This window comes from Haliaeetus leucocephalus, unplaced genomic scaffold, assembly GCF_000737465.1.
Source record: "Haliaeetus leucocephalus isolate CR32 unplaced genomic scaffold, Haliaeetus_leucocephalus-4.0 Scaffold185, whole genome shotgun sequence".
Lineage (NCBI taxonomy): Eukaryota > Metazoa > Chordata > Aves > Accipitriformes > Accipitridae > Haliaeetus > Haliaeetus leucocephalus.
In genome coordinates this window covers 303,247-313,993 of record NW_010972621.1, presented here as the reverse complement: position 1 = coordinate 313,993, position 10,747 = coordinate 303,247, and the positions used below count along the sequence as shown (strand labels likewise).

At 38.1% G+C, this 10,747-nt stretch overlaps 1 protein-coding gene across 5 annotated transcripts in view; it reads left to right on the top strand.

The window, feature by feature from the left end:
* Nucleotides 1-672: 672 nt before the first annotated feature.
* Nucleotides 673-10,747, top strand: part of PAM (peptidylglycine alpha-amidating monooxygenase) — an 82,184-nt gene continuing 72,109 nt past the window's right edge. For all 5 annotated transcript variants that reach the window (XM_010565055.1, XM_010565054.1, XM_010565053.1 and 2 more), the window contains exons 1-2: nt 673-902; nt 2,067-2,187. In XM_010565055.1, the coding sequence (XP_010563357.1) occupies nt 811-902; nt 2,067-2,187 (213 nt within the window). In that variant the 5' untranslated portion in view covers nt 673-810. The remainder of the gene's footprint in view (nt 903-2,066; nt 2,188-10,747) is intronic.

The following is a 10,747-nucleotide window of genomic DNA, read 5'->3' as shown; positions in this document are numbered from 1 at the left end:
TTTTCTTGTCATGTCAGCGTTAGGCTTTTTTTTGCTGCTCATAGAACACATTATATTAGTGTTAGTATCTGTGAAATACTCCATGATTTGCCTTTTGCATATTGAGGGGGTTTTATATTTCTGTCTATCATGTAAAATGAGTTTGAAAGTGTGTTTTGTGTATCAATATGAAATGTGTCAGTTTCTGACCCTGCATGGATGGGAGGGAAGGAGAAGAAGGGGGGGGAAAGGAGGAAAAGGAGGAATCAACAGACTTGGTGCAATCTTAACTGGGTTGGGCTAAAGCTTGTGAAAGAACTTACTAATGTATTAAAATGCCTCAACAGGGATTTGCTGAGAACTAATGCTGTAATGTGTTAGTCATGCTTTATCTGCTTCTATTTTTACAGGTTCTGAAGGATGACTGATGCTGGTTTCTGTGATTCCACTTGGAGTCTCTGGCACTGTGGATTGATAAGTAACGTGCAGATTTAACTGCGCAACCTGGGGAGAAAGCATCAGGAGTGCTACTACTTTTCAGCTCCTTAAGTGGACAGAAATACGGTGTCATCTATCTGCAAGGGAAGATTCTTCAACACATTTTTACAGCTAATAATAAAGACAACATAGCATCATCTATCTTCCTGATTTACAGTGCGTCACCTTCCAAGACAGATGATCTGTCTGAAGCTGGAGGATGCCCACAGAGCACATAATAATGAAGTGAATTGATACGGCTGCTTCTGCCACCTAATTGTCAGCATCACAGCCAATAGAACGGCACTGCCCTTTTTCTGCTCACTTAATCAGGGCAGGAACAGCAGGGTGGACATGGCTGGCCTCGTTAACAACCTGCTAATACTGTTTTTGGTTTTTCAAAACATCTGTTTGGGTTTCAGAAGCCCACTTTCTGTCTTCAAGAGGTGGGTTATATAGGAAGACCTTATGTGTTGAATGCATGCAGTCACTTATGATGATGGAAGTATGAAAAAGCATGTCCTAGATAAAAATGTATATGGTATTTGTTCAGTTTTGCTCGCTTACTCTGAATTTTCTTTCTGCAATTTTGAAAAGGCTCTCTTGTCATATTGAAGACAGAAGCTCTTGTTTTATCCATAGGTTGCTCTATAAAATGTGAATTTAGGATGATAAAACAACAATTAATAGAACTTTTTAGATAACACCACAGGTGTATTTGAGACTACACAAGGAGTAAATATATTTCAACTGCTCAAGTCAGCTTGCAGCATAAAATGATGTTTTAACGAGAAAGCATCAACGAGCTTAAAACAGGCCAGTCCTGGGAAACTGGGGGTGGTGTTCAATGCAGAATTGCATAGGTGAACTTTAAGCTAGTGTAGAGAAGTAGCATCCTAGCTCTCCAAAAAAAGTGGTTTACTGTTTGTGAGCTATATTGGGCACTGTAGTTACCATGTTGCTTCTGTATTTATGTATTCATGTACATGAATGTACATGTTCAAAATTTGTATCAATGTTGCATCATGTTTCAGGTGTCTCACCATTTAGTTCCTTACAGTGCTTAAATTTTTTTACAATTTGTTTACACATTGCATTCAATACAGACTTTGATATTCATGTGAAGTTATAAAACTTACTGTTTTACTTTGCTACTGATAATAGGAATTGCTATAAGTATGGTGTTGGAATTAAAAATTTTGCCTTTACACATTATTTAAAATTAATCTGTATTGAATTATAGATCAGGTACATAGTCTTAAAAAAAACCCAAAACTGTTGTGAATAATTAACAGTGCTTGATGTTTTCTAGTGAATTAGTTCTCCATCTGTACATCCATGTACCTCAGACAATTATTTAGATGAGATGACAAATTGCGTTTTCAGCTAATGTTTTTTGAACTAGTCTGTCTGATTGCTCAGAGGAACTAATTCAGTAAGTGCTTGATAACTAAGATGTTTTCCTCAGCTCAGGAAGGAATGAAATTTCCAGATCACTCCTGGAGCGACTCAGCATTGTCAAACTTCTTTACTAGTTGTGAAGACCCTTCTTTTTAGAAAGATGTAACAAAAATCAGTATTTTTAAAAATCTTTCTTCTTTCTTTTGAAGGTATAAAGACACCACCAGATCTCTGTCCAGTGAATGCCTTGGAAGCGACCGGCCGGTGATTTCGCTTGGTCTGTCAGATTTTGCATTGGACATTCGCATGCCTGGGGTGACACCTAAGCAGGTGAGAGAAATACAGTTTTTCTATTTGTTGTGGTTTAAGCCCAGCCGGTAACAAAGCACCACAAAGCCCCTTGCTCACTCCTCCCACCCAGCCCAGCTGGAATGAGGAGAAAATATAGAGAAAAGCTCATGGGTCAAGACAAGGACAGGGAGGGATCACTCCCCACGTACGGTCGCGGGCAAAAGACAGGCTCAACTTGGCGAAGAAACAAAATCAATTTAATTTGCTAGAAATCAAATTAAAACAAGTATACTGAGAAGTAAAACCAAATTTTAGAACACCTTCCCCCCACCCTTCCCTCCTTCCCAGCTCAACTCCACTCCTGGTTCTCTCTACCTCCTCCCACCGGCCGCGCAGAGGAACAGGGGTTGGGGTCAGTTCATCACACACTGTCTCTGCTGGTCCTTCTTCCTCAGGGGGAGGACTCACTCTTCCCCTGCTCCAGCATGGGGTCCCTCCCATGGGAGACAGTTCTCCACGAACTTCTCCAACGTGAGTCCTTCCCACAGACTGCAGTCCTTCAGTCCCAGGCTGCTCCAGACGGGCTTTCCCATGGAGTGGTGGCCATCTTTGGGGGCATCCCCCAGCTCCGATGTGGGCTTTCCAGGGGCTGCAGGGGGGCATCTGCTCCCCCTCTCCCTTCCACAGGCTGCAGGGGGACAGCCTGCTGTCTCACTACGGGCTGCAGGGGCATCACCTCCTCCAGCACACCTCCTCACCCTCCTTTTTCACTGACCTTGCTGTCTGCAGAGGGGTTTCTCTCACTTTCCTCTTCGCTGCAGATTTCCCGTTCTTAAATCTGTTCTCCCAGAGGCACTACCACCGTCACTGATTGGGTCAGCCTTGGCCAGAGGCGAGTCCAACTTGGAGCCGGAGAAGCTTCTAGCAGCTTTTCACAGGAGCCGCCCCTGCAGCCCCTGCCCTGCTACCAAAACCCCACCACACAAACCCAAAGCACTTTTTGACACTTTTTTTTTTTAATAAGCTGGGAAAATAAAGCCTTGTCTACAATACCACTCCCATAAAAAGAACAAAAAAACCCAGGGTAACTTTTATAGGTATATGTATGTCCAGAGAAAAGGAGGAAACAGAAAAGTAATCTCAAATAAGAGAAAAATATTTTCATCTAATTAATTTTATTTCTAAAATGTTGGTTTCATAAACTGAAGTACCGAAGTTTGTTAAAACAAGGAATATGGGTTTTATTAAAGTGAAATATTTCCAGCTGTGCTAGTAAGACATACATTTATTTAGAATTGCAGTTTCCACCAACTCTCAGATGATGCCTCAGTGAATTTAGATACATTAAATTGAACATTGCTGCAACATTGGCAAGCTGAGCAAAACCAAGCAAAAAGCATTTTATAAGGGTAATACTTTTGACCCAGTATTTTAAACCCTTAAAATACCCCAGGAAGGCTACTGTAAACAGGTTATAATGGTATACTCCTTCAGGTTCGAAGATGCTTACCTTCTAATGAGCCAAGTGAGTAAAAATGAAGACAATAATTAAGATTTTTAACATTAACGTTAGCATTTTTAAGATTCACATAAAAGTCTGAGAATCTACTGTCATTTTCACATGTAGTTTCATTTAACAAGATAAACAATGATTCATGGGGTTTTTTTTGCAATGCAGGGAATTATATATGTCATTAAAAGACCCTGTGTCTCTTTTAGAGGGCTGCAGATGCTTGGAAAGAGCAGGATGTTATGCTGCAGCAGATGATGACTCATTGTTGCAGATAGCACTTTCAAAAAATACTGAAGGGAAAATGAGGTTTTCAGTTATTGGGGAGCACCCCTCTGGAAAATATAATTTAGAGTAAGTGGTGTCATTCCAATGAGTGCAAAACAGAAATATAGTTTCTACTAGATTTTATTTGTCTGCAGCAAAATACTAAACTTCTCTTTCAGAAAGAGTGAAAAGTACTCTCAGCTCATCCAGGTGCACATTTGTAATTATGTTTTATTGATTTTACCTGAGGATCCATTAGCTGAAGAGCTAGGAAACACATATGAAGGGATCAGTCACTTCAGATTCCAATTAAAAAAAAAGAAAACTAAACCCCAACACCACCAACAAAAGGCTGTGGTAGTTAATAGAGAGGACATACTACTTTTCACATTCACATGTACCTCTAGCCAACAGCCTTTGTGTACACGATAAACTGAAATGGTACAGTCTAGTGTAGATTTGGGCGAAGGACAGGGGAAGACAGCAACAGAAAGCAACTTGCCAAGTTAATTCCTGAGAAGGTAAGTGAGAATAATCAATAACTAGCCTTATATACTTCTAAGTCTAGCTTTTATTTTCCTTTCTTGGTCTCACTTGCCCTTCTTCTCATTTCCCTTCTTCCTTGCACAGTGTCCCACGTTAGCTGTACAGGAAACTTTGTTCCCATTTAGACAAGTTAAACACTGATATACTCAGCAAGAAGCAATGGCAGAAAAGACAATCTTCGTTTTCTTGCAGTTCACAGAAGGAGATAACCAAAAGCTTTGTAGCTCTAGTGCCATTAGTTTATTTTTTTGGCAGAAAGAACATGGAAGGGAAGAATCCTCTTTAGAGAGGAAATTCTTCTGTAGAGGCTTCCTTCTAGCTCACTGTCTTCTTCATGTACTTCTTGGCCCTAATTGTGCGCAGATGTATTTAGCAACTGTGGATCTGCTGTGAGTTCAAGTTGTCCACACTGATGTTTATATAAGACTGTAAGTTGGGAGTTAGACTCAATGATTCTTAGGGGTCCCTTCCAACTCAAGATGCTCTGTGATATATAGGTTTCCGCTTCCAGGGTCTATCTGCAAGTTTATCTCTATTCATGAAAGATGCAAAAATAAACCAAAGAGCAAGAGGACAAATGAAATTGCTAAAATGCTTTATTAAGGGCTTTCTGGAGGTATGTCACTGTTCTGGTTATGACTAATTGCAGTTCCTGAGTTCTCAAGTATAACAATTTATGTGGGAAAGGCGGGAGAAGGAAAAAAAAAAAAGGAGCAGAAATTAGTGCAGAAGATATGAATGAGTTAAATTCTAGAGAACAAAAGAGTATTTTTAGAGCAGTATGTTCTGTGCTATCTCTTCTTTGTCATACATTTTTTGTGAAAAGAAAATCTTGTTTCAGCTGGATTGCTACAAATTCTTGATTCACCGTTTGGCCACAGGTTAGTAGTTTCAGGAGACCTCATAAACAGAATTCTTCTGGCCTCTTTCTCTCTTGGTGTTACGCACACATATCAGTCACATTTCTTATCTAGAGTCACAGCTAGCTAACACAAAGATGTCTAATGTAACTAACCAGTTCATTGTTTACAGTTGATGACCAGTGTGACCTGCGGTAGACAGACAGTCAGAAGGTTCATGTAATGTAAGAATTGTTCTGCAAGGGTTGGAGTTACTGGTTGTTTAGTCAGAAATATCTCCAGGCTGGAAAAAGAAAGGGACCTTCTGAAATAGTACTGTTGCTGAGTTGAGTTGTTCCATAGCATCACTGTAGGCAGTTGTATTTAATTTTATTTTCCAAGGTCTTTGATACTCCAGCTTCCCAGATAGTTCTTATTGAAAACAGATACTGAAAATTAATCTCTTTGGATTCCAAGAAGTCCAACCATATGCAAGTATTCCCTGAAACTGACATGAATTTTTGGTACTACCAGTAAGGTTGTACCTTGATTATGAGCATTCAAGTTGTTTTTTTGGAGTGATCACTGTAGGAATCACTGAATTCTCTTAATGTAGGGGCATACAGATAACATAGAGCTTAAACTCTGTAAAATATTCACCTGGTTCATGGAGGAAATATGTACACATTTCCAACAGGAGGAGGAGGGAGAAGAAACCCCAAATGATTTTGTATGGTTTGCATAGGTAGCACCTTATAATGGTGGAAGTGGCATAATTCTCAGTGGAATGATTTGCAAATGGCTGGAGCCAGGTTTAACATCTGTCCTTGTATTGGTAGGTTAGTTGCATAAAATTAAATTCATATGTATCTCATGTTGTCAAGGCTGTGGGAGGGGTTGTCAAAAAAACTGCATTTTTTTTGCAATGAGGTGCTAGACTCATAGTGACTTTGGAGGTTTGGGGGAAGAGGGGGTGGGAGTTTGCCTTACATGCTGTAGCTGCAGCTGCCCTGTGGGTGAATCAATGAGAACCAGCCCCTTGTGTGGCTTAGGAGTGTGCTAACTGTGCAGAATCTGCCCTGAAGTTGTGCGTTCTTTTGGCACAAGTACCAAACGTGAACATTCATGTGCAACTGTTCCAAGTGCTCCTTATGAACAGGGGCACTGAAATGTATATTCAAGCAATATAAACCTGGAAATCAGTGAGGTATAATAGTTCTCCAGCTCAGTTAATAAACGCTGATACTTTTGAACAGTACCACCTCTCATAAGTGGGGGAAACAATATCTGCAGTACTTAAATACTCTGGTTTTTTTCTTAATAATTATTCCAGTTGCACAGTAGGGAAAAATGCAACTAACATATCATGTGAAAAGTAATTTTGGTGTACTGCTGAAGGGTGGAGTACATCTAAGAGCTTTGGAGAGGAAGACTGAAGGGCTTTTTCATTTCTGAGGGAAAAGTTCTATAATAATTTTTTTATACTTAAGGTAATTATAAGAAAATTATCCCTCTGCACAGCAAATTACCGGTATGTTAGGACTTATTATTTAAATGGGAAGCTGTATGTATTTTCTTCCAAGAAGGGATGGGACCAGCTCATTTTGAAAATTTTAAATTTCAGATACAAACCCCTATACCGTTAAGCAAATTGAACGCTATTTTGTGAAAGCATTATTAAGAATGTGGGGTAAACATGGTTACTCTGCTGGTAACATGGTTTTGCTGCTGTGAATATTTGTGGTTGTTACAAATCAAATAAGAAATAATGATAAAAAATTAGAGTGCAATTAAAACTGTATCTGAAGTAATTTTGTTTATAAATAATAGTTTGGGTTTTTTAATTAATTACTACTAAGTTTGAGGCTGAACAAACTTTTCATTGGTGAATTAATTTTGGTACAGCATTGGCTGAGTTCTTAAATGTACACTTGAAACTACATGAATATTGCTAAAGGCACAAAAAAGTGGTAAAAGATGTTGTTATTTGGTATCCAAAACAATATTTGGATATTGTTAGTGTGGAAGGGTTGTGGCTAGAGGGGTTCTTGTCTAGTGGAATTTGCAAGTCCTTTTTTTTTCTTTTTTTTTGTGAAACTGCTTATCTTGAGCTTCTACTAGTAGGTCAGCAGTGACTTGTAATACCTGCATATTCAATAACTTTAGTTTCTCAGTTTGAATGCATTGGTTAAAATTTCCCTTCTCATCTCCAGTTTTCTTGGATATACCATGCAAAATAAAAATACATAAAATGAGAAGGAAATTTGATCATTTGGATACCCATAAATTACTGGCACCTCTTTCTTTACTGTTGCTATGACAACCAAATTGAGATCATGACCTAAGATCCCCCAAAACTTGCTCTAACTCTGGAGAAATTTGTGTGAATTACTTGGGGTAATTCCTCAAAATAACTTAGGGTGAAATTCTGTAAAAAGTACAGTTTAGTTACGTACATGAACCTGGACCCTGGCACAGTGAATATCAATACTAGAGATTTATGAGACATGATACAATTATTAGTCAGTAATGGCCCTTATTAATAACAAAGATTCTTCCTTTAAAGAAAAAGGGGGGAGGGGGCAGGGCATGGGAGGGAAAAGTGTGGGGCTTTTCTCTTCCTCCCTCCCCAGTATGCTTTCAAAAGGCAGCCTGTTGCACATCTAAAGTTCTATCAGTCTTGTCTTTTCACTTTTTTTGGAAACATCTGAATTGATGGGGTTGAGCCTAGTGGAGCGATCTCACTTTTTTTTCCTCCCTGCTTGTTTCTTACACAAGATGAAGTCTACATAATCATTTTCTTCCAAAGATGGATCAAATATGCACCCTCATGCTCACAGACCTGCTTGTGGTGAGGTAGAGAAAACAGGACAGAATTACGGTGGATTCTGCAGTGTGCCTTTTGTAATGCTTTAGTGTCAGGATGTTCCTACTCTTCTTGTGTTTGAAGTCGGGAACATTGACAACTGGAGATAAGCCACCAGAATCTGTTTTGTTGAATCCAATAGTTGTTTTTTCATTTGCTCATTTTATCTTATTAGCTAAATACAACCTGGCTTGTACATCAGAGACAAAATTTAAAACCTTGTGATTATGCCAGGATGAGTTTTCATGCCAGTAATGGTAAAGACTTCAGAATGACCACATTGATTGACTGCATTATCCATTTGTCCAAGCAATCTCTTCTCTGACTATACCTCATAGGAGTTATTTACAGAAAGACCATAAAAGGTAGGATAGGAGAGTAGTAATGCAAAGATTAGAACATACCCTCCCTGTTTACAGTAATAATGATAGGATGCTGGCTTGGATTTTTAGTCCAGACTATCTTACTTAATAGATAGTGATAGTTCTTTATGTCATGAATTTGTCAAATAAATTTTAACCCATAGACAATCTTGATTTTTTTTTCTTTTTAAATGTGCTTCTTTCCTTTTAAGAAGTTATTGGAAGCATTTTGAAAAGGGTTGTAGTTAGGGTAATTTTGTGAGTTTGCTTCCTGGTTTCTCTGCTTTTGAAAAATACATTTTAATAGGGAAGAAGAGGAGATAAATTCTTTAAAAACAATGTGGGTAGTAGGGTGGAACAGTAGGAAGGGGTAAGGGATATGAGACTACACTGTGAGTAGTATGGAATTTTAACAATTCAATGCTTTACCTGTACTGATCATCTATAGGCTTGTCATGTTAAAGTAACTGCTGGCCAGGATCTCTTGTTAATGAAATGAAGTCCTTCAGATTACTTTGGGGGACAATCTGAAGTGGCTAATGTAAGGCAATACAAACAATAACAAACAAATGAAAAATAAAAAACTTTGAATGTTCCCTTTCGTCTCCCTGCCCTCACCCCTCTCCACCCCCCTGTTTCTTCTTCACAGCAGTGGGTCTTGCAAATTTTTTCTTTGTTTTTTTTTTCTCTTAAAAAAACCTTTGCTCTTTTTTAGGATTAAAATCATAAAGGCACATCAGATTACCTAGGAGCATGTCTCTAAACTATACAATGTAGAGTGCATCAGTATTGAAGAGAGATGACAAAGAACATGGAAGAAAGATGTTTAACCAGGACAGTTGCTACTTGTAGATGTATTATACCACTGAGACAGAGAGGCATGACTGAGTTCTGCAACAGCTCAGATAATGAGTAGCACACTACTGTTTTAATACATCTATAATTTCCAGTTAACAGTCTTTGATTAAAAAAAGAGCCAAAAGTAATAGTACACCTAGACTTCTAATAATCCTTGTAGATGTTATGACACAAGTTATAAAATCTCAGCCATTACATCCTTGATAAGTCCTAATACTCTGTTCTTAACTATTTTAATTCTTACTTGGGTAAATCGTACTTTCATAAAATACGTGTCATCCTTATTTTTAGTCCACACTGTTTCTAAAATCAATTTGTGTTTAAAGACAAAGAATCTACTGTTTGTTTCTACTCCAATGGGAATTGCTGTCATTGACTTTCAAAGTTTGGCATTTGGGTATAAGGTTCTAAATGGAGGGTTTTTTTTAAAATACTTCTGAACCCAGGTTAAATAGAAAAGGTAGAATATTTCCTTTTCTATTTCTAGAAGGCTTTAGTATGTTCATTCTGTAAATGCATATAACTAGAGTACACAAAGGCATTCACATCAGTTGTATCAGCTGACCTCTGTTCACCCCTCCCATCTTCTAGCAAAAACACCAAAATTGTTTTCTTAGCTGTGCACGTCACTGCTTTGTCTAATCACATATTGTTATCACCATTGTACCTGTCCTTCTTTCTCAATTTCATTTAATTGTTTATACCTATTTGCAGTGTTTTCTTTTAAATTAGGTTTGAAGTTTTTCATAGCAGGAATTTCATCTTCATTTGTTTAGTATAGTCCTTATGAAAGTCCTGTCAGATTTTGAGTTCATGGATGTAGTGAAATTCCAGTAGCTGACATCTTTCTCAAACAGTCTTTAAAGTTGCAAAAAAAAGGTTTTAAATAGTTAATCATGTAGCTATCAACCTAATAGCTGCATTGCTGACCTTATAGCCTAATCTCTGTTACATGTAAATAAACCATGGCAATGAATTTATTTCTTAGAATAGTAATCTAGATATCCTACATCATCTTTGGCCAAATATCTCAGTAAAGCAGGTGGTGTTTTCATAGATGGTGCTTTTGTAGGACCTGTCCTTCATCTAGCTGACAAAGATGAGACCGATTCCATTTTTTGTTTGCGTAGTTCACATGTAATTTTGTGCTGTTCCAATGATTTACTGACTTTTTTTGATGTACAAAGAAAGAGCCTTCCTTTCAATAGGATTGCCATATTGTTCTCAAGGACTTTGTTTTATAGTCCAAGTTCTTGTAGATGGAAAACCTGGATTTTGTTTGTGGCCATTGCTCTGAGTTTATTGTGTTCATATTTTAATCCAGCAATACTTTCAAGGTTTACATGCTGAG